This window comes from Podarcis gaigeae (genome assembly GCF_964106915.1).
Source record: "Podarcis gaigeae genome assembly, chromosome: 9".
Taxonomy (NCBI): Eukaryota; Metazoa; Chordata; class Lepidosauria; order Squamata; family Lacertidae; genus Podarcis; species Podarcis gaigeae.
Window position 1 is genome coordinate 2,537,957 of NC_139685.1, and position 22,414 is coordinate 2,560,370.

At 44.9% G+C, this 22,414-nt stretch overlaps 3 protein-coding genes across 7 annotated transcripts in view; 1 reads left to right on the top strand and 2 right to left on the bottom strand.

Moving 5' to 3' along the window:
• The window catches only part of TSPAN3 (tetraspanin 3), a 939,276-nt gene that overhangs the window by 858,735 nt on the left and 58,127 nt on the right, over positions 1-22,414 (top strand). The gene's annotated exons all lie outside the window — the stretch shown is intronic.
• Positions 754-7,901, bottom strand: HYKK (hydroxylysine kinase). The gene is made up of 5 exons (XM_083698401.1): positions 7,609-7,901; positions 4,473-4,822; positions 3,689-3,831; positions 3,021-3,204; positions 754-1,650 (listed from the first exon to the last, which is right to left on the bottom strand). Exons 2-5 carry the CDS (start codon positions 4,813-4,815, stop codon positions 1,190-1,192), a joined length of 1,131 nt encoding a protein of 376 aa, XP_083554527.1. The 5' UTR covers positions 4,816-4,822; positions 7,609-7,901; the 3' UTR covers positions 754-1,189.
• Positions 10,811-22,414, bottom strand: part of SH3TC1 (SH3 domain and tetratricopeptide repeats 1) — a 41,766-nt gene continuing 30,162 nt past the window's right edge. For all 5 annotated transcript variants that reach the window (XM_083698196.1, XM_083698197.1, XM_083698195.1 and 2 more), the window contains 7 exons: positions 19,679-21,370; positions 18,365-18,545; positions 16,875-17,025; positions 15,565-15,687; positions 15,244-15,394; positions 12,627-12,823; positions 10,811-11,410 (listed from right to left, as the gene is read on the bottom strand). In XM_083698196.1, coding sequence (XP_083554322.1) covers positions 11,156-11,410; positions 12,627-12,823; positions 15,244-15,394; positions 15,565-15,687; positions 16,875-17,025; positions 18,365-18,545; positions 19,679-21,370 — 2,750 coding nt within the window. In that variant the 3' untranslated portion in view covers positions 10,811-11,155. The remainder of the gene's footprint in view (positions 11,411-12,626; positions 12,824-15,243; positions 15,395-15,564; positions 15,688-16,874; positions 17,026-18,364; positions 18,546-19,678; positions 21,371-22,414) is intronic.

Sequence of the window (22,414 nt, forward strand, 5' to 3'; positions counted from 1 at the left end):
GAGCAGACAGCGCTCTGCCCTCCGTCCGTCTGCAGAACTCCTGGGCGCCCTTCCTGGAAGTGGGGGCTGCCCAGCCCTTGGGGCAGAGTGCCAGGCAAGGATCTGCACCCACCGGGCAGCCTTGGGCCAGTCACTGCCTCGCAGCCTAACCTCCCTCACAGGGTCATTGTGAGAATAAAACAGCAGCAGAGAGGTATGTGCACCACTTGGAGCTATTTGGCGAAAAAATGGGAAATGAATGTAACACTGTAATAATAATAATAATAATGCCACCATGTTTCAAACAACCCTTCACTGTACTCTAATCATATTAATAAATTGTTTTATCTTGTTTTAAATTGTTGTACAGTATTTGAGCTTTTTAATGGAAAGGCTGGTATAAATATTGTTATAACTTATTTTTCTTATTATTATTGACACACAGGATAGATATAATAAATAATAATATAACCCATCTGACTGGGTTGCCCCAGCTACTCTGGGCAGCTTGCAACAAATGAAAACACAGGAAGACATAAGAAACATCCCTATACAGGGAAGGGAATTCGGGTGGGGATCACTACTCAGCTTCAATATTAATAATAATAATAATAATAATTTATTATTTCTACCCCACCGATCTGGTTGTGTTTCCCCAGCTGCTCTGCTCAGCAAACGGAAGCAAAGACCTTGGATCAGTCATGAGCTCTCGGGGGGGGGGGGGGCTACAAAGTACCTTCAGATATTTGAAGGAAAGGTCCAGCAATAGAATAATAAGCTTTCCCAAAAATATTTATTTAAAGTGATTTTCATCCCACTCTTCAGATGAAAATAGGCTTCCAAAGCAGTTCACAGCAATCAGTAAAAATCTGGTCCCTGCCTACAGGCTTACAATCAAGGGCACAAAAGGCAAGGGGGTTGTGGGGGGAGGAGGAAAAAAGCAAACACAGGCATTAGTTTTTGTCAGACGTTCCAGAGGCCTGGGGGGGGGGGGCTCTGCCCAATGGAATAAATCTGAAATTCTTTGAAAAACTAGATTTTGGAAGCAGGATGAAATTATACAAAGGATAAATACCGGTAAGTATTGGCATAATTCATTCAGGTAGCAGTATTCTAGATTCCCTGATCATAACATCTGGAACTTTAATCTGGGCAGAGCCCCATTTTAAAACTGTAAATCTGAGCGGCCCATAACCATGTAACCCAACATTTAGGAGGGCCCCTTTTTGGCATACGCTTCTGCTGTGTTAAACCAGATCATCTCCACAGCCTTTTGGCCCATCTCAAAAAGCAGCAGCAAGTGCTTCCATCCTGTCTTGGATGTGGTCATCAAGTACTCTTCATTCTCGGGCTGCAGGAGGGCGGTGTGGGCAGCCATCACGAGAGACTGAGCAAACCTCCCACTCACTAGGAGAAACAGGGCATCTCGCTCCTCCTCCGTCAGCGGGACGATGCTTTCATATCCCGCGAGAACGTGGCCTCCCACGCTGAGGGGTTCCTTGCTTTCAATCATCATGTACATGATGAGTATCGCTACTTCAAACACGTAGTAGCCATAGCTCATGTCGCTAAAGTCCAAAATACCAGACACCCTGTACTGTGAGCGTTTAGGGGAAGTAAAATCGGTATCTACTAGAATATTGTGGTCATTGAGATCTCCATGAATGATACCTGAAAGTGGAGAACGAAGAAAAACTGATATAATTCAAGTGGGGCCTGTAACAGAATGTTGCAGTGCTGAATGCTTCTGTTCAGGATTCCAGCCACTCCATGTCGTTATCCTGTTTCCCCTCCCCAACTGTCAGGCCAATGAGGATGCTCAGTCCTCACTGGGGTGTCTTTTGGGGCTGAGCTCCCCTTCCCCTTAGAACTTCCCCTCTAGATTACTTTTTGCACTTCTGTAACCCTTGGAGTTTTCCCCAAGCCAGCCTGCCAATGCCTCCCACTTGGGCATGGAACTATGGAACCCCCTCCCACAGGAGCCAGGGGCGACCACCAATCTGGATGGCTTCAAAAGAGGATTACACACATTCATGGACAAGAGGGCTGTGGGCAGCTGCCAGCCAGGATGCCCTGTGCTCTGCCTCCACAGCTACCTGCAAGTGCAGGAGGGGAGGCGACTGCTGTTGTGTTCAAATTCTGCTTGCAGACTTCCCACAATGGGCATCTGGTTGGCCACTGTGAGAATAGGATGCTGGCCTAGATGGGCCACTGGCCTGATTCAGCAGGGTCTTCTTATTGTGATGTTGTTTTGACTGGAAAAGTATTGGCCTGAACATTGGAAAGGGAGGCAACAAGCTGTTTAGAATAATATACAGTAGGCCCTGCCTTACAATGCAATTTGATGCATGGCTCTGCAGAAATCAGTTATCCAGAGTTCAGTGGTACTTTAAGGCTCACTATTTTAATCTAATTTGGGGCCTAATATACAACTGAGCACCACCGCGTCACAGGGAAGTTGAAGATACCACATGCATGAACCATCTCTCTCCCCACCCACCTCCCTCAGGCACAGAAGAAACACTTAGCAAAATTAAAATCAAATAGTCAGAGGCACACCTAGGGACGGTGAAACCAGCCCCCACCAGGGGCACAAGCCATGCCCCCCCCCCCGCATAAATTACCTATCAGACTATGGCATGCATGGCCGATATGTGTGTGCAGACAATGCCGGTGTCGCAGCGAGATCAACTGCAAGAGGAGCTTCCCATCGTTCTTGCACCTTCTCACAAAGTGGGCTTTTTCGGGGGGGGGGTGCTGGTACAGCTCCTTGCCAAGGTATGCCTCTGCAAATACCAACAACTACAGTAGAACCTCGGGTTGCAAATGTGATCTGTGTGGGAGGTACGTTCAGAACCCGCAGCACTGCGACTGTGCATGACGCAATTCAGCGCTTCTGCACATGCGCCGAAACCCGGAAGTAACCTGTTCCAGGACTTCTGGGTTCGGTGTTTCTATAACCCGAAAATGCACAACTTGCAGCGATTGCAACCCGAAGTATGACTGTATATCACTGTGCATTTCTTTAAAAAGATACTTACAGGGCCGGAAGGAGTGTAGGTTTGGGACTATTTTACGCCTGAACTGATCAATGGCCCATTTCACTGCGTCCAGATATTCGCTCCGGCCCAGCTCATGAATGTATTGCTCCAGGAGAGGGACATTAGCCAGATTCCAGATGAAGCCACCTCGGTGGAGACTTCTCGCCAATGGATGCTGGAATTTCTTTTGGGTGGCGGAGGACGGGGGTGGGACAGGAATACATTGTTTCAATTAAAAACAAAACAAAATTGCTGAGTGCATATGGGCAGTGTTGCTGTGGTGCCTTCTATCTTCCCAGATCAGTGGCTGTTCAGAGTTTCAGGCAGAGGCCTTACCCCTTCCAACCTGGAAATACTGGGGGGCACTGAACCCCAGACCTTCTGCATTTTCCCCTCCCCCCACCCCCATGTGAGTATTTTCAGCTTTCTCCATTACCCAAACATTGGAGCCAAATATCTCACATTGCCTAATGGTTACAGATTGGCACCAGCAGATGCACATAAAAGCGATATAAAGTCAACAAAAAATGTTTAGCCCACCCAAATCCCAGGTTGACCCCCCGGCACCCAAACTGCTGGCTTACTCCATGGCATTGCTGGAAATTAAAATAGCAGCTAGTCTTAGTTACAGGGCTCACCTAAAACAAAGGCATATTCCAAAATCTCACCTCTGTGAGCGTTTTGTCCATCCTGGCTGCCATCCGCCCAAGTTCATACAGAAGAGGAGGACTTGTGTGGATCGTGGCCACCATTTTGCCTGGGAGGTAGCTCAACAGCCGCACTATATATGCTCTTTTGGCAGAGCCAGTGTCTAAGAAGCAAAGAGATTTAATATTATTCAGCAACATTCACATACAGAAGAGCTCTACGTTGTTACACAAAAGGATATCACAGCAATAAAAAAGCTGACTTTAAAAACAGTAATAATAAAATTATCAAAATACAAATAAGAGTTTCAAAAAACAAATGCAATACAATCACATTCCTATTTTCCAGGGACAGTCCTGGGTTTGCAGAAGCCACCCAGTTTCTGATTTGATCCTGGAATGTCCTGCTTTTTGTTAGGACGTCCCTATTTTCATCGGAGAAATGTTGGCACCAAGAAAATAAGTAACTGTACAACCTTTAGAAGACATCTGAAGGCAGCCCTCTATAGGGAGATTTTATAACGTTTAATGTTTTATAATGTTTTCATACATGTTGGAAGCTTCTCAGAGCGGCTGGAGCAACCCAGCCAGATGGGCAAGGTATAAATAATAAAATTGTTGTTGTATAGGACACCCCTATTTTCATCAGGGAAACGTTGGAGGGTATGGGATCACAAGCAGGGAGACCGCAGCTGCCCTCCTGTTCTGCTTGTGAGCTGCTCAAAGGCAGCTGGTCTAGTGCTGGACTAGATGGGATCTGGCACCAGCAGAATAGCAATGTTGGATGCATCTTCAACCCCCTCACCTACGGATTCCAGAAACATTATTCCACCCTCTTTTGTGGAATGAGGAGTTTGCACGGGAAAGCCCTCGCCATTCAGGAATATCATGACCTGGGTCTGCACCTCGATGAGTTCAGTGTTCTGGCTGTCTTCACAATTGATTATTTTGAGGACAAAAGTCTGGGCGCTCTCTGCTTTCCCTTCGAGTGCAGCTGAAGCACACACATAGAAATTCTGATCATCATAGCTCGGCAACGGTTTGAGCTCCAACACCGTTAATCCAAATATCTTTTGGACCAATTCAGTGGCTTGCTTTTTGCTGAATGCTGGCTTCTTAAGAGACTGTTGCTTATTTTCAGCCGACATTGTGCATCTGTAAGAGGATAGTAATAACAATCAACAATGACAAAGAACAGAACATTTAGATTGAGTTTTGCAGGTAAGCTACTGTGCATGCAACACCTTAAATCAGAATTCTGGGTGTAGTCCTCTAGGAGTTTGTCAGCTGAACAACAAAAGTTGGCAGCAAACAAGAGTTTTATTATTTTCTTCTCAGGGAGATCCTATTTTGATAACAGGTCCCACTTGAAAATTCTACTGCAACAGAGACCCTTGGACTCTGTTAAACAAAGTGAGAAGCTTCCTAACCTTTGTACATTAAAAAACCCTTACATGTAGCAACAGCAAGGTACAACAATCCTTCTTCACATTGCACATAACTTATGGAATTTGCAGCAATGGTGACTGGGGGTGGTGGAACAGACAAATTTATTTCACGGCTTTAAAAGGTGGCTGGCGCTGTCGGTTAAACCACAGAGCCTAGGACTTGCCGATCAGAAAGTCAGCGGTTCGAATCCCCGCGACGGGGTGAGCTCCTGTTGCTTGGTCCCTGCTCCTGCCAACCTAGCAGTTCAAAAGCACGTCAAAGTGCAAGTAGATAAATACCGTAGGTACTGCTCTGGCGGGAAGGTAAACGGCGTTTCCGTGTGCTGCTCTGGTTCGCCAGAAGCGGCTTAGTCCTGCTGGCCACATGACCCGGAAGCTGTACACTGGCTCCCTCGGCCAATAAAGCGAGATGAGCACCAGAACCCCGGAGTCTCCCACAACTGGACCTAACGGTCAGGGGTCCCTTTACCTTTAAAGTCCCACCACCAGATCAGGGATTCTCACCTCGGGGTGTGAAGTCATAGCGCTGTGTGAGCGGTGCCAAAATGACCTCTCCCCGGGGCACACGCCTGGGCCGTGTGCATGGAGGTCCTGAGCTGCCCAGATGAGAAGACCCCCCTCTTGGCCTCACGGATGGGGTCCAAAGGAAAGCAGAGCACCAGCTTGGCTGCAGGTGTTGCTGGAAGGAGGCATACAGGAGACATCCAACCGTCTTAGGGACTCGACTCCAGATTTGTGTAGGCTTTACTCCTTGGCCTTTTCTTCTCCTGAAGATGTCCCCAAGGCACCAGAGTTTGCCTTCTCCTAGGTGGACTCCCTTGAGCCCCATCTGCCCCTCGCTTTCCTCTACAGAAATTGCCTTCTTGATTGTTGGACCCACTCTGGGTCTCGTCTGCTCAATCTGCCCGACTCTGTCTTTGCATGCATAGGAAGTCCCTGACTCACTGAGGATCTGAGACCAGTTGGAGGCCTTGATCAGATGGCCAGTCAAAGTCATTCCTGGGAATGTGGTCGTGGTTACCTGCCAATAGCTTCTAGGAACCACAGGGGAGAGTTGAGTGCAGGTTGGGGGGGTCCAAAAGGTGGACAAACTACCCCAGAAGGAGCACAACGTGTCCCCCACCAGAGGTACTACCCCATACACCACAGAGATCATTCACATGCACAAATGAGTACAGTGGTACCTCGGGTTAAGTACTTAATTCGTTCCGGAGGTCCGTTCTTAACCTGAAGCACCACTTTAGCTAATGGGGCCTCCCGCTGCTGCTGGAGCACGATTTCTGTTCTCATCCTGAAGCAAAGTTCTTAACCCAATGCCAGATCACCTCATCTGTCTCCTGAGAAATCTCTATGTGGGACAAGAAGCTACAGTTAGAACTGGATATGGAACAACTGTTTGGTTCAAAATTGGGAAAGGAGTACGACAAGGCTGTATTTTGTCTCCCTGCTTATTTAACTTATATGCAGAATTCATCATGCGAAAGGCTGGCCTGGATGAATCCCTAGCCGGAATTAAGATTGCCGGAAGAAATATCAACAACCTCAGATATGCAGATGACACAACCTTGATGGCAGAAAGTGAGGAGGAATTAAAGAACCTTTTAATGAGGGTGAAAGAGGAGAGCGCAAAATATGGTCTGAAGCTCAACATCAAAAAAACGAAGATCATGGCCACTGGTCCCATCACCTCCTGGCAAATAGAAGGGGAAGAAATGGAGGTAGTGAGAGATTTTAGTTTCTTGGGCTCAATGATCACTGCAGATGGTGACAGCAGCCACGAAATTAAAAGACGCCTGCTTCTTGGGAGAAGGGCAATGACAGGCCTAGACAGCATCTTGAGAAGTAGAGACATCACCTTGCCAACAAAGGTTCGTATAGTTAAAGCTATGGTTTTCCCAGTAGTGATGTATGGAAGTGAGAGCTGGACCATAAAGAAGGCTGATCGCCGAAGAATTGGTGCTTTTGAATTATGGTGCTGGAGGAGACTCTTGAGAGTCCCATGGACTGCAAGAAGATCAAACCTCTCCATACTGAAGGAAATCAACCCTGAGTGCTCACTGGAAGGACAGATTGTGAAGCTGAGGCTCCAGTACTTTGGCCACCTCATGAGAAGAGAAGACTCCCTGGAAAAGACCCTGATGTTGGGAAAGATGGAGGGCACAAGGAGAAGGGGGTGACAGAGGACGAGATGGTTGGATAGTGTTTTCGAGGTTACCAGCATGAGTTTGACCAAACTGCGGGAGGCAGTGGAGGACAGAGGTGCCTGGCGTTCTCTGGTCCATGGGGTCACGAAGAGTCGGACACGACTAAACGACTAAACAACAACAACATTTCTGGGTTAGTCTGTAACCTGAAGCGTATGTAACCCGAGGTACCACTGTACTTGCTAGCACAAACAATCTGGCCTTGGAACCCCAATTCACACACGAAGCATGATCAAATTCACTGTGCTATTTCAATTCACAAGACTTTTCCCGGTGAAAGTTCTCTTACCCGGACAACCAGGAATGCTTTCCTTCTTTCCTGCTTCTGTTTTTTAGTAAGTGGGCTGCCCGCTGAACTGCCAGCTGAGAAAAGATGTCTCCAACCCAAGTTTTCGAGCGTGGCGCACAGGCAGGCCAAGCCCAGCACGAGGCGCTGGAGCTCCTCCCGGGAAAAGCTCTGCCGGCTTGAAGCTGCGCCTTGAGAGGAGAAGATCTGCTGCGAACGGGGCCGAGGCTTCGCTCCTGCGGAAGAGCTCTGCCCGGGGCTCCTTCCTGCGCCTCTCGGAGCACCAAATGCAAAGCTCTTTTTTTAACTGCCTGGGAAAGCTTAGAAGGAAGCTTCTGATTGGCTGCAAAGAAGCAGCCCCCCTCCCTCCCTCATTCATTTCTGTGTCCGCCCACTCCGAAAGTGAAAGTAGGACCATGTTTTCAGTTCGGCCAACTCACAAAGACACGAAGATTTCAACTTGCCAAATTCAGTATTTTTCTCCCTTTTTTTGCAGGGGGTGGGGATTGTTGCTTAGCAACCGGCGTGAGGAGGCACCAGCAGTTGAACAGGAAAGATTTGCAAGCTAATTGGGTGGCAAAATGCCACCAACCTGTTAGTATTTTTGGATTTCAGTTGTTCCTTCTGGGTCTGCAAGGGCTCCAGTTTGTGCCACAGCTACAAGACGCATTAAAACTTGCAGATGGGACAGCTGGCAGCAAAAGTAACCGAGAGCCTCGTGGCATCTTCAGTACCATGAGGATCACTAATTAATGATACTTATAACTTCCAAGCACTATATAAATGTTACACATTATCCTTACATGGACCTGGAGAGCCAGATCAAGCTTGCGAGTTCTCAGCACGGGTGGCATTCAAACTGCTAGTAGTCAATTAACCACTATGCTGCCTCATTTTATTATGGTATATGCTTTTGTGGATCTCATCAGATTTCACAGACAGAGTTTTAAGTAGATAGGCGTATACAGGGTGGATAAAAATCAATGGTTGTTTTTTTAAAAAGAACCCAAAATCGGATTTTTTTTATTTAAATCACTTTTTTAAAAAATTTTAATTGGATTTTTAAAATAAAATGCATTTGGAGGAAAAAAATCTTTCTACAGATAGTTTTCTATTGAAGTTACAGTCCATTATAGTCCAAAGGCTATCAGGAAATACGGATTTGTTTAAAGTTTTTCATGTGTGCTAAAACTCAGTCTAAGATTTTGGATATATTTTTTTTAAATAACCACATCAGTTAACAAACATGGATACATATGCTAGAATGTTATTGTTTTAGTTAAATAAATTGTTTAAATTGTTTAAATTAAGGAAATGATTATTTTTCTACTTCCAATAAAGTACAGCAGAAAAGTTGTCCAAATATAAACAGTTAAATCTCTCAATAATTTCATAATTACCGTATCTGTCTATGTATTTCTAATAGTATAACCAAATCAGTAATTTTTGATATAATGGTAAAAACTATTGTGAAAATTTATTATTCTAAAAATTAAACCCTATCTGGTTGTCAATATTAAGATGATACCAGCAAGAATGAGTCTTTCTGTAAAAAATAAGTAAAAAAAATGAAGTCTTACCGACTAGTGATTTAAATTGTGATTTAAATTGATTTGATTTAAATCAAATCCACCCTGCCAGCTCACCCCCAAATGCTGCAGATTTTCCTTGAGGAATTAGATGTAGGGTGTGTAGCAGCTGAAGTTGCTACTGTCTTGACCCAGTGGGGCTTCTGAGTAGACCTGCTAAATATTTATTAAAGGGGCGACCGTATTCAGATTGCAAGGTAAGTAAAGCAAGCGCCTCACTGACCGAGGAATGGCTGTGAGGTAAACACAACTTGTGGCTGGCCAATCCCCCTTTTCAAGGCAGTCCAGAGAGCCTGCTGGCGTCCTCCGATGCCGCTCTGGCTGGCAGCCGTGGTTGGGAGTGGTGGGCGAGTGCGGGAGTGAGGCCCGTGGGACGGCAGCATTCCCCTTGGTGTGGCAGGCCTTGCTGCTTCGTCCCCGCCTCGAGGATGGGAGAAGCGAGCTGGGCAAGCACCTTGGCCTGGCACTCCGCACATGCTGTATTGGCTCCCTCGGCCAATAAAGCGAGATGAGCGCCGCAACCCCAGAGTCGGTCACGACTGGACTTAATGGTCAGGGGCCCCTTTACCTTTAAACTTAAATCATATTACATTATAAGTGTTATAATCCCGGTAGCATTTTTAGATATCTACAGTGGTCTTTAAGTTACTCTATTATTTTCCCCACTCTTGTGAGTGCTTCTTTGTCATCTATCATGTAGAGTGTGCAGCTTGATTGTGTCTTCCTTGTGTAATTTAATCTGCCCAAATCTTTGTGCCACAGCTCTCCTCTACTACTGCCAACAGAATCTTGTTCTGTGTACTCAGGCTTCCTAGCCACATGGAACCTTGTTCTTGCACTGGCACCTACGATAGGTTATTTTGTGTTCCTACTCCTACAAACACACACACACACACACACACACACACTATTGCCCTGATTTTCTTTCTTCTTTATGACACACAGCTGCATTTCTTGGAAGATGGACTGGTTATTTGAAGCGGCTCTTCCTAAGCCCAGTTCTATCAAGCGTATTTAACACATTTAATGTTATGCGCAAACTTTCTTTTTGCTCTTGCATTCAGCAGCCTGTTTTAAAGACACAGAGCGCCCTCTCGCGGGCAGAGAAATTATAAACCTTTTTAGATAAATGTGTACAACTCTGTGTACGTACTTGGGCTGGCTTGGGGAGAGCGGGGCTCTGCGTTGCACACTGCAGCTGCCTCCCAACTGGTATTCTTTGGTAAGTGAAGTTTTGCCGCAGACTGGAAAATGTAGGTTGTACATTAAAGTAGATTTGGTGCTGCTGTGCCACAAACCCACTTCCAGTAAACAAACAAACAAACAAACAAACAAACAAACAAACAAACAGTGGTGGCACTTCCTCTCTGGGCAGTGGAGAGAGCCACTGCACCAGCTCAAAATTTGCCTTGCTCCTTCGCTTACTCCTTCATTATTCTGTCATTTTACATTTGTCTCATGTCAACTTGTCTTCCGCTCACTCAGACACTGGCTCAGGTATAGGTGGGAATGGGATATATTACAACTTTTTATTCCTGAGCCCCATTTGGAAACAAATATTTCACAATCACATCCCAGAACATTCATAGTAATTAATTACAGATAGAGTTTAAGAATTAGTCAGCCAGTATATTTATTATTTCAGTTAATCATATTTTAAGATTCCTGTGTTTCCAACAGTGAGCATGTGAACAATTCGGTCCAAAATCTGCTTGTAAGATGGATTGTTGCCAAAGCTCTCCAGTAACCTTTTGCTCTCGTTTCACTGGAGCCCATACAGCTGCTCATTTGGGGACAGAAGACACATTTGCAAACACATTTCTGTATGCAAGAGCAGGAGCTAAAGTACCGGCATTTAGGTCAGGAGCCCTATGCACCGTGTACCATTTCACAAGCAATGTTACAATTTGCTAAGAGAGAATCAAAATCTCCTCAGCACAAAGTCCCCTCATGCCACGTCCTCACTTGGCATTTTTCAACGGTTCCCTTGATGCCCTCAGACGTTGATCGGGGGCTAGATTTATTCTGCGAATATTAAGCTCTGTGGCAAAGGCTCTTGCCTTTTGGTAGAAGTAGAGAGACTTCTCTCGGTCCACCAGGAAGTTGTGGTAAATTATTGCAAGTCTTGTGTAAATCTTCAGTTGAGCCTTTTTGTTGCCCAAGTCCATGGCAGCTGCAAGGGCCAAGTTATAGTATCCAGCGGCATCAAAAGGGTCCTGAAACAGTGCAGCAAGATATGAGCCACGGTGGAATTTCATACGGACAACAATTTACAAATATTCTAAATAATACCTAAGAATAGCCATCACACCTTGCAGGCAGCAAAATTGCTACCTGTTGTGAAGTGTGACAATTATTTTTGCCATTTATAACTCTAGTCACTCCAGCTCATGGAGGGAGAGTTGTTGTGCCTGTTTTTGTTTTGCTTTATGGCCTCATCATCCAAGGAGCAGCCTCTACTTTATCTCACTAAATTTGGATTTTCTCCAATAAAGGAAGCAATATAGTATTTTTCTAAAGTTTCTCCAGAACAGGTAAACAAATGCCCAGGTTCATGCCCACAATGGACCTCAGAATCAAAATAGATTTTGGAGCCACAAAAATGACTACATTCATGTGGTCATAAAGGCACATGAACGTGCACACAGAACCTGCAACCCATGCACACACGGATGCCCTAGTGGACACAAAGACTTTCAGATACTTTAAACTTCATGCCTCTCCCTGTTATATTTCCTGCTGTATTTAGTGACAGGGCGGTATCTGACTAAGTCATACTTGGTGTTGAATCTGATCTGCTCCATAAAATTATGGAACAGCTCAGAAACTCAACATTATGAAAACATTGTCTTTTATCTTAAGTAAAACCCAGCAATATGACTAAAACCAAGGCCACCCCACTCTCCTCTCTCATCCCCTTATTCATCATCTCTAAGAGCAAGACAGCACCCCAATCCTCAACAACCAAAAAAAAGTGGCTACAAGCAAAACCCCAAACTGTTTGTTTCCCTTTTTAAAACGTGTTTCTGCAAATTTGAACTTGGGGCAGAACATCATTGGACTGAAAGGTACAACTTGCCCACTTTGTTCCAGAAACTTCCTTGTGGGACTCAATCAATATGCCCAAGTTCTTGAAAAAAAGTGACAAATGTTTGGAAGACAGAAACAGAAGCCAGTGGTGGGAGCGTACACTAACCTTTCACCCACCAATCATCTGAACAGGGAATTAAATAGTCCAATTCATTTCACACCAGCAAGCAAACTGACAAACCATTCCTAAGGCAGCACCTCGTAAGACATTTTTGACTTGGAATACTGGAATCCAACCCACCTAGTCATGGCAAGGCTGTATAATCTCAGTCCCGTTACTTAATCCAGAGCATGCAAAAATGTTTTCCATATTCATATATCAATTCCATCCAAGCATCTCACCTTTAAGTCATAGAATGTAATGTCTCCAAGAACAAGGTACACTTTTACATAGTATAGGGCTTCCTCATCAAACTCAAGAGGTGAGGGGCAGAGAGACAAGGCTTTTAAGAAGAAGTGCTCAGTGAGTTCAACTTGCCCTAGATGATGGTAGATAACAGCCAGCCGGTGATAGGCTATCCTTTCATTTAACAGATTCCCTAATGAGGTAAGCAAAAGAATCAGTACAGTGTGGAAATCGAAAGATGAGTTAAAACAAACAAGCACAGCACTGTATGCATCTATGAATGACTTGGGTCAGATTCACAAATACATGCTGCACATGTGCATGTGTGAAGGGGCCAATACAGGCAGAACTTAAATATCATATTAACACACAAGTTTTTCAGTGGACTGGCATTCAAACATCCAGGGTCAAACTGTGGCCTGTTGATCCCTTCTCTGTCATCTTCATAAAAGAGTGTTTTGAGTCTTAGATGAGAAGAGGCTGGTATTTTCCTGCTAACCATTTTCAGCTTTCCCCAGCCACCAATATATACATCTGTTTCCCCTTGCAGGGTTCAAAGTCTGCATTTGTGAAGTAAACCTGCACCATCTGTTTGCCCCCTTTTGGGTGCATTTAGGACAGAAGAAGGGAGTCTATTTAATTTGTCCAGCTGTGCACACTAAGAGAGAGATGCATCAATATCACATATAGGCATGTGTTCCTCATACACCTATAAGTTCCCCTTTCACTACTAGTTTGATTAAAAGACACAGGTAATCCCAAGATGGAAACTGCTACTGGGAATCAAAAGAGAAGGTCATTCTTGCTTCCTGGGCTAATTCCACTTGCTACATGAAGCCCCTTTGAAATGAGGCAAGCAATATCTTTCTCCTTTATGAATACAATAACAGCCTGAGACGGCCCCAAAACAAGGATTGGGAACCTGAAGTTTGGGGGCCAAATGATGCCTCCCAACTCTCCCCAGGCCAGACCCCTCACTGGCCCTGCCTATGGGCGTTCCCATTCCTGTCTGCAACGACACTTGAATTCTGTTAATGTGTCTTGCTTGGCTAGATGGAGACATGCATGTGTGTATAGACAGCTCTGAATGTGCAGCCAGCTCCATTCCAGCCATTAAAAGGGCAAGAGTCACATCCATAGGAACCAACGGGGCCGGGGTCCCTTGGGCCCCTCCAATAATTTTATTCTGGGGGAACAGGCCCCTCAATATTCTCTCCCCCACCCACTTTCCTGCTCCCTTGCTCCTTGCATGGAGCAGCCCAGCTGAAGTGCATATGCTGTTATAGGGTAGTCCACAAACATTGTAGCTAAAGATGAATATCCAACTATGCAAAACTGGGTAAACACTAAATTAAAAGCACGAGGTCACTTGAGGATTGCTCAGTTTTCCTTGTAGACCTCAAGTTCTTTAACCCTGTTGTAGCAAGAGGAAGAACATCTGTTCTAGTGTAAAGGAATAAAGATAGAACACAGATTGTGTTCACATCATGGGACATAGAAACCTTTCAGAGAAATACAAGGGCTGGTTTACACATGCAGTCACAAAGTGATGAATATGCAACCTCGTTTATTGATTTGCATGTTTTGAATTTAATATATTCCAACTTTCATATGCTGAGTCCCATAGACTGCAAGAAGATCAAACCTCTCCATCCTTAAGGAAATCAGCCCTGAGTGCTCACTGGAAGGACAGATCCTGAAGCTGAGGCACCAAGACTTTGGCCACCTCATGAGAAGAGAAGACTCCCTGGAAAAGACTGTGATGTTGGGAAAGATGGAGATGTTGGGAAAGATGGACAGTGTTCTCGAAGCTGCTAACATGAGTTTGACCAAACTGCAGGAAGACAGGAGTGCCTGGCGTGCTCTGGTCCATGGGGACACGACTAAACAACTAAACAACAACAAATATTCCAACTGAGCTATTGTAATTGGGTGGTAAGCCAACCAAGTAGATCCATTAGTGCAATGACTTCTGGTGGCACAACACAGCTTCCCCTCCCTGTCTCTCACATGCCTCCAAATCTTTTCTGGATTTTCCCTCAATCCTCCAGAGCAGATCTGGGGAGATGAAGTTTTGTTGCATGCACAGAAATCCTTGCATGAAACTACTTTGCTGGATAATGCCCATTAAATTCAAGTTAGCATACAACAAATTTAGAAGCACAATTAGTTGAAAGTCTATCACAGAAACAACAACCAGCAGTGGTATAACAGCCGGACCACCACAAAAATGTCTGACTCCTAGAGTTCAGGAGGAAGAGGTGCACACTTTCCTTCTGGAAATCCTTCCATGACATCATGGCAGCTGCAGAGAAGGCCTTACTGCTTGCTGCAAATGCTCCAATGTCATGAGCTTACAGAACATGAATTACAGTCCTCAAAGATGACCTCAGCTGATGGGTGGACTCATATGGGGGAAAGGCAGTCTCTAAATGGGTCTTCATCCACAAATAGATTAGTACCCCTTCAACATGCTTTTGAACAGCTAGTTCATACATTGTTGAGTTGTCAATTTTTAAGCAATGCGGAATGCAGCGGTGTATATGTATGTCTAAATAGGCCCCAAGTGACTTTTAAAAGACTTCTATACAGTTTTCCATATATTCTCCTTACCTAAATTGACACTGAGCATTAATGCTGTTTGTGCATACCCCAGACATTCATCGTACACCTTTAGAGTTAACAGCAATCCCACCAGTTTGTTGAAGAGTCGGAGCTCAGCGTTGCTGTTCTTCATCTTAATAGCAAGTGGTAGAGCCTTGTCCTAAAAGGAGTACAAAAAACACACCAAAACTGTTTTAAGAGTTACTGGAAAATGTGTTTTCACAAAGATCACCACACAGCATTATCTCATATGGGCCACAACTGCAGCCTCATCCCTCTGACCAGGAGTGGACAGCGCGTTGTTAGAAAGATTGAGGAGAGAAAACCAACCCTGTAGAAAGGCACTGCTTTTTCCTTTTCCCATTCTCCATTAAAAAATATGTCTCCTGAAGCTTCAAACAATTCCATTTGCAAATTAGGATCATGAGTACACAGAGCAGCATTTTGGGCAACCTAGAGAGAGGAGGGAGGAGAGAGAGATTTCATCATTTTGGACCTCTAAAGCAACAATAGTGACTGTTTCAAACAGAAGCACTACATTGGGTAGAGAGCACCAGCCCAGCCAGAATGGCCTGTAGCCAGGACCGATGGCAGCTGCATCTGGAGGGTGTCACACTGGCTACTCCTGCAGTACATAATTCCACAAGTATTTCAATACAGCCTTTCTTTTGTGACGTATCATGAACAGGCTATAAAGCAGGAGCAGTCGCTGTGGTGGGACAGTGCCCAACAGGGGCATCACTGCTGTTTGCCTGGATGGGGTCAGGGCAGAGCAGTAGGAGCACCAGATTGGGTCTGGGGCACCCATGCAGGCCTAACCTTGCTGCCATCCTGCCCTGGCCTGCCCAGGTAAGTGGCAGCAATGCCAGTATCCAAGGCACCAACCGGCCACACCAGCTGCTCCTGCTCTAACAAATCAGAGGTGATGCCAGTAACTGGTCTTGTCCACAGTTCTGCTCATCGCATGCCTAGGAAACACGGGTCCAAGCAGTTCTGCCTATGTCCTGCTGTTTTATTCCAGGAAACACACTCTTTGGCACTCAATTGGAACAAGCGTCAATCTGGATAAAACCCAAGTGACGTTTGCTCCAATTCAGTGGCAAACATCAGGTTCCCCCGAGGGAAAGTGGCAGGGCAAGAGAAAGTGTGGATGAGCCCCTTGTCCCTGAGGCCCACCTGAACACCAGAGCCCCTTCCAAAACTTCAGTTTCCTCTATTCTGTTATCCAATACTTTTACAGGTGATCTCACAGAACTTGCCTCTTGTTTATGGGAGGATGCGAAGATACCTTTTAAAACAGCTGCACATCCACCCACTTGGACTAAGGCTCAAACAGACATAGCATTTCAAAAGCTTGCAAATATCTCAGTATGACGACGTCTCTTTGCAGATCACTCATGCCCCATGTATGTGGCATCACTTGTTCTCTCCCTCTGCTTTCTAATCAGATTAACATGTTCCTAATTTATATGCTCCAGATTGAGTTAGACAGTTGTTCTATCACTGAGGTAAAATAACAGAAGACAAAGATGACATTAAACTGTATTTTTAACCTATGCAATCTCTTCTTAACCCAGCTATCCTTGCATCCTCCTTGCATCCCATCACAGCTTCAATTCCCAAGGCATCGTTCATCTTACCTGGATATAAAGATCTACAAGCTCGTTCTGCCTCAATTTGTAATATATCTTTCCTGCCTGAAGCCAAGCCTGTGCCTCTCTCTCTTTTGCTTGAAGATCAATGAATATCCCAAGGCTTCTTTTAGTGTACTCCAGGGCAGATCTGTATGCCCTAAAAGAAATCACTCAGAGTAAGGAAAGGAAACACCTGCCCCCACTAACACGGTTTGCCACTTTGTTTTCAAGGAAGCTTCTTCCAGCTACCACATACCATTATTGTCAAAGTCACCACGGACCATCATAATATATCCATTGGTTGCTTTAATACTGTCGGTTCATGGTGCAAATAAAACAAAAACACCTTTCAACTAATAATTTACTTGAAGCTTAAGATGAAATATCAGGTGGCTATTTATCAATCATTAGACTAGGACAGTGGCGGCTGTGTGTGTGTGTGTGTGTGCCATTTTCTCTTCCAAAACATCCTGGGCCAGCCCTGAGGATGGCTGTGTGCATGGAGGGAAGGCTAACCAACTGCACAAGTTTCCCTTATGACTTCCTGTCTGTAGTGGTCAAGCCATCCACCAGGAGCAGTGATGAATGGGGCTTGTCCTTGTGGCAATGTTGTGTCTGAGTGCATGTGGTCCCTGACGTGGCAGCCATTCCCTTTTTCAAGAGACAGACTGCAGACCTAAACATGCTCCCTACCCTGATTATTCCATTTTCTGGCATGAGAAACAGGATTTGCTTCTTATCAATGGCATACCATTTCCCAAAACAGAATAAGAGAAAGAAATGGCGCTTGCTACACAAGTCATGGAAGCTGTAGTTCAGCAACGCCTGGCATACTGGGAGTCAGCAATTGTTTTCTGACTCGTTTCTATCCAAGCGAGATTCAGGCACCTGCAGCGCTTGCCTCTCCTTTGAGTCTGACTTAACAGGGCACTGAAGTTCTTTTCCAACCGTGGCCCAGTGGCAGGGCTGCTCCGCCATCTTTAGTTGCTGCCTCTCTGCACCTCAGTGCTGCTGCAGCTAAGAGCATCAAAATAATATGAAATAAAATGGGTAAGATACAAGAAACTAAGAGACAAAAAATAAAACATCCAAGCACTCTGTGCAACAGCTTTACAGGGCTAACAGATAATCTGTTGCAGCTGTTACATATCCACTTGAGAAAGAGGCTGCACAAGCTCTAGGGCAGATCCACCTGCTGACCTCCAGAGGTTTGGAATTGCAACTCCTTTTAGGCCCCTGCTAATTGTAGTCCAAAAACTGTTGTAGTCCAAAAGCTCTGGACAGTACCAGGCTGGCGAAGGCTGTTCTAGGCCAAACAGAAGCTCTTTGCATTAGTTTCAGTTTTCTTGCCTAAAGCTCTAGCACAAGGTGTACGGAAGGTGGCTTTTGCATGCAGAAGGGCACCTTGGGGTCTGGCTCACTGACATGAAACTAGCAATGTAACTAAAAAGCTTTCAGTTTGAGACAAATCAGCTTCCCCAACTGCCTCTTCTTACCTTTCTGTGCCTAAAGATAGATACAGCTGACTGATTGTTTCCAATATCTGTCCCTCCATGACTTTGTCAGATATTTTCCTAACTAAGGAGAGTAGATACTCATTGTAGACGACACACAGAGCTTCATCTGGAAGAACTGTACTGTAGAACTGACACAGATGCTGAACGGCCTGGAGCTGCCCTATAAAGAAAAGGGAACAAATGATTTAATGGAACATGCTTGTTCCAAGGGACCACGCTGCTTTTGTAAGGCCACTGCACAGAGATATGGCTTGGATTGCCCATGACTTCCTGAAGGGTCAGAGTAATTTCTAATAGGCTGAACTCATGCTTCATACAAAAGAACTCCCTGGCTTATTGAGACTGATGAATTAGACAAATAAAAAAATGCTGCATTTTTTGTCCACTGATCTATAATTACTTTCATTCCAAGAATCTTGGTCATCCAGCTGAAGTGGCCAACACATACGTGGGCAAGCTGTCATTCTGTCACTCCCAAAGGGAACTGTACAGAAAAAAATGGCCGCTTCCAGTGTTTATGGCAACAAACGAACAAAACACACACACACACACACACACACACACACACACACACCTGCCCCACTCAAGGCTGTGGGTGGCTAGATAACCAAATTGTTAAAAAGGAAATACATTTTTTTACCAGATGGAGGCAGTGCTGCAGCCCTCACATACCTTGTAAAGCAGTGATGGCCAAACCTGGCCCTCCAGCTGTTTTGGGACTACAACTCCCACCATCCCTAGCTAACAGGACCAGTGGTCAGGGATGATGGGAACTGTAGTTCCAAAACAGCTGGAGGGCCAAGTTTGGCCGTCTCTGTCATAAAGAGTTCAACAGGACTGCAGATTCTGAAAAGGACTCATGATCTGATCCAGGTCACAATGCACCTTGATGGGACCAGGTGTTGGCTTAGGAATCCCAACTTCTGAAGGTTCTTCCCCCATCCCTAATTAGGGGTTTGATAGAAAGTGGCGTTTTTTATCACCTCACCCTAGTATTTACAGCCATTGCTGGTTCCAGCTCATTATAACAAATGAAGAATTTGGAGGTAGCAATCTCTGTCCTGAGAAGCTTTTTCTAGTAGGATGAGGGAAGGGACACAGGGAAGTCCATTGATAATTATGACAAAGAATGAACAAGCTAATTCAAGAGTAGCAAATGAGTTTACAAATGAAATAAGGGAACCAACTTTTCTCATATTTCCCTGTGCAGAGATAACTTCTCATCTTAGCATCTGCAATGGTGGCCCTGAAATACAAGTTACCCCAGTTTTGAAAGCAAGATAATATACGTACCTTCCAAATGGTTTGCTTCCATTGCTACCAAAAATGCCCATTCAAAACAACATCTCCCTTTATCTTTATAAATTCCACTGGCATAGTAGCATCCCAGCCTGAGAAGGATGTATATAAAATCTCTGCCACACTCAACACTTGGCAGTTCAGAAAACAGTGTTACTGCTTTCATTAAGAAACGCTCTCCAAGACTTCTGGCAGCTGAATGCAGACAAAGAATCCCAAGGTTGGCCAAAGCCACAGCCTGATTATGTACTATTCCCATCTCTCTTGAAATGCTCAGGGCTTTATAGTAGCTTTCAGCTGCCTGCTTTGTATCATTCATTCTCTTTAAAACAATGGCAATCATATTATAAACAATACCTAACTGCTGATGACTGCTCTGTGTAGACTCTACTACAGCATTTAAAATGTCCAGAGCCACCGTGTTTTGTTGGTGGAGAATATACAGCCAACTGAGGAAGACTAAATGACCAATAAGTTCTTCACTGCTTGAATGTGCATTTGTATCTAGTGCCTTCTCCATGTAGTCGATTGCTTTTCCGTACTGTTTGTGGTGGCTATATAGTAGAGAGAGATAGCAACAAACCATGCTGCACAACCTTGGGTGTTCTTTGCTGGTCTCTAGCAAGTGGAGTACTTGTCTGAGATAATATGCAGTCTGGGAGGGATGTCTTTGTCCCCCAGTTTTCAAACAATGGACTTTGGGAGCATTTTTAAATACTAAGTCAATTATTTTGAATAACTCCAACAAAGTACATGAGCTACAAGAAGAGGCGACTTTAACACAGCTTAGCACAAGGTGGGGCAAACACTTCTCACTGTAGAGTGGACCTAGCTTAAAATAGCAATCAACTGACAATGAGCCATTTTGTAAACCCAAGGCATTACTCAGAAGCTGCAGCCTTTCTAGGAATGGTAGGGCTTCTTCGCCCTGGCGGAAGTTCAGATAGTGCTTTGCTAGCAGGAAGCATGCTCTAGCTTCTGCATACTTGCTTTGACTCAGCACTGCCCTTTTTAAAGCATACTTCAGAATATCTGATTCCATTCTGGTGCTGCTGATATAGCTGGGAATTCCCATAAGCAAAGAAGCAACCTTTTCAAAAAAGCAAGCACACTTTTCCTTGTTCTTTTGTTTCAGGTAGATACCAGTTAGATTTGTATAAAGAGAAGCTATAAGGAAGAGGTCACTAAAATCTCCCTGTGTTGTTGCCAAAGCTTCTTCAAAATAAACCCGAGCTTGAGAAAGCTTGAACTTCCGGACACTCATTCTCCCCAAGAGATAGCAGAGTCGCGCCAAAGCCCTTGGCAGACTTGCTCGTTTGGCTGCTTCCCTTGCCAGTACAAAATAATTAACCAGATCTTCCTCGCTGGCATAGCCACGGAATAGGGTGCTAAGAAAGGAAAATGAGAGGTCATATATGCTTTTGAAACTGCTCTCATATCCTTTGCAGTTCAGAAACAACAGTAAGGAATCAAGGATTTCTGGGCCACAAACTCCATCATCTGGGCATATGCAGAAGTGTGGATCCTGGGATTTAGAAGGCATCTCCTCATCTGAAGCAGAGAGTGGCCTTTTCTGATCCTTGACCTCTTCCCTGTGCAACTGTAAGCTTCTCGCTTTCATCAGGGAATGCACCATATTGTCTTTCATTGTGCCAGAATGCTTGTTAAGGAAGGAATGTGACATCTCTGAAATACAAAAGACAGAGAATTGCAGGAAGTAAGGGAAACATAAGTCATAAGAACTCATTGTGATAAATGCCCAGGTCTAATTACCAGGTTAGAAGTCAGTTTATGAACCATGTATGAGAGAGAGGGGCTTCCATAGGCAAAGCAGAGCAAGGGTACGTGTGGGCCTGAGGTACTTCATATATATATATATACATATATATACATATATATATATGCTTTCGTAGATTTTCACGGGTACAGGAATGCAGGTTTTGGTGTCCTCGGGTGTCTTCCCGTGTAAAAGTTGGGGTGTCTAGGCGACGTTTCGACGAGGTCTCACTCGTCATCTTCAGGCTGGTGCTTTCGGCTTCTTGTTACTGGAACAGAGCGGGATCTCAATGTTTGAGTTCCTATAAATACTGTAGAGGGGGTGTGGTGTCTAGCCTCCAATGTTCTGGGCAGAGAGGAAGTTCCCAGGCTAGTGTGCCTTTTCTTCTTTTGTTCCTTAATTACTTGAGAGATACCTTGAGTGATTTCTTGAGTGATATCCTGAGTACCACTTAGGTGGGTCATTAGGTGTGGATTAGTTGCTAAAGTCTTTGTGTCTTGACCTCTTGAACTTTGTGAAGAGTTTTCCTGAGAAGATGGCTGTATAGCACTTAGTTGTGCTTTGGCTTGGCTTCGTGTATAGGGGCGAGCTGTGGTTTTGTGGCTTGTGTCAGCCAGATCTGTGTAGGGATTGCAGGGGGGTGCAGCATCCGGAGGTGCCACCATGGATTGGCTACTGGATGGTGTCAGTAATTCATCTGTGGAGAGGGTCTGGGTTTGGGTCTGGTGTGGTTGATTGGTGTTGGCGTTCTGTGTGCCTCTGGATCTGGTGTCAGTTTTTGTGGGGAGGGCTAATTTCCAGATGTCTGGCAAGCGGGATGTGTCGTCACGCTTGTTCATGTTGTGAGGGTGTTTCTCTATCTCGATGGCTTCCATGATTATTCTCTTGTGGTGATGTTCCGTGTTAAAGAGCAATCTGGAATCTGCAAAATTAATTTCGTGTCCTGTTTCTTA

Excerpts from the sequence above, each read along its gene's own strand:
- HYKK (XM_083698401.1), bottom strand. The coding sequence starts at position 4,815 with ATGTCGGCTGAAAATAAGCAACAGTCTCTTAAGAAGCCAGCATTCAGC. Across the intron at positions 3,832-4,472 it reads AATGTTTCTGGAATCCGTAG|ACACTGGCTCTGCCAAAAGA; the intron begins GTGAGGGGGTTG and ends TTTGCTTCTTAG. Across the intron at positions 3,205-3,688 it reads TGGACAAAACGCTCACAGAG|AAATTCCAGCATCCATTGGC; the intron begins GTGAGATTTTGG and ends GCCACCCAAAAG.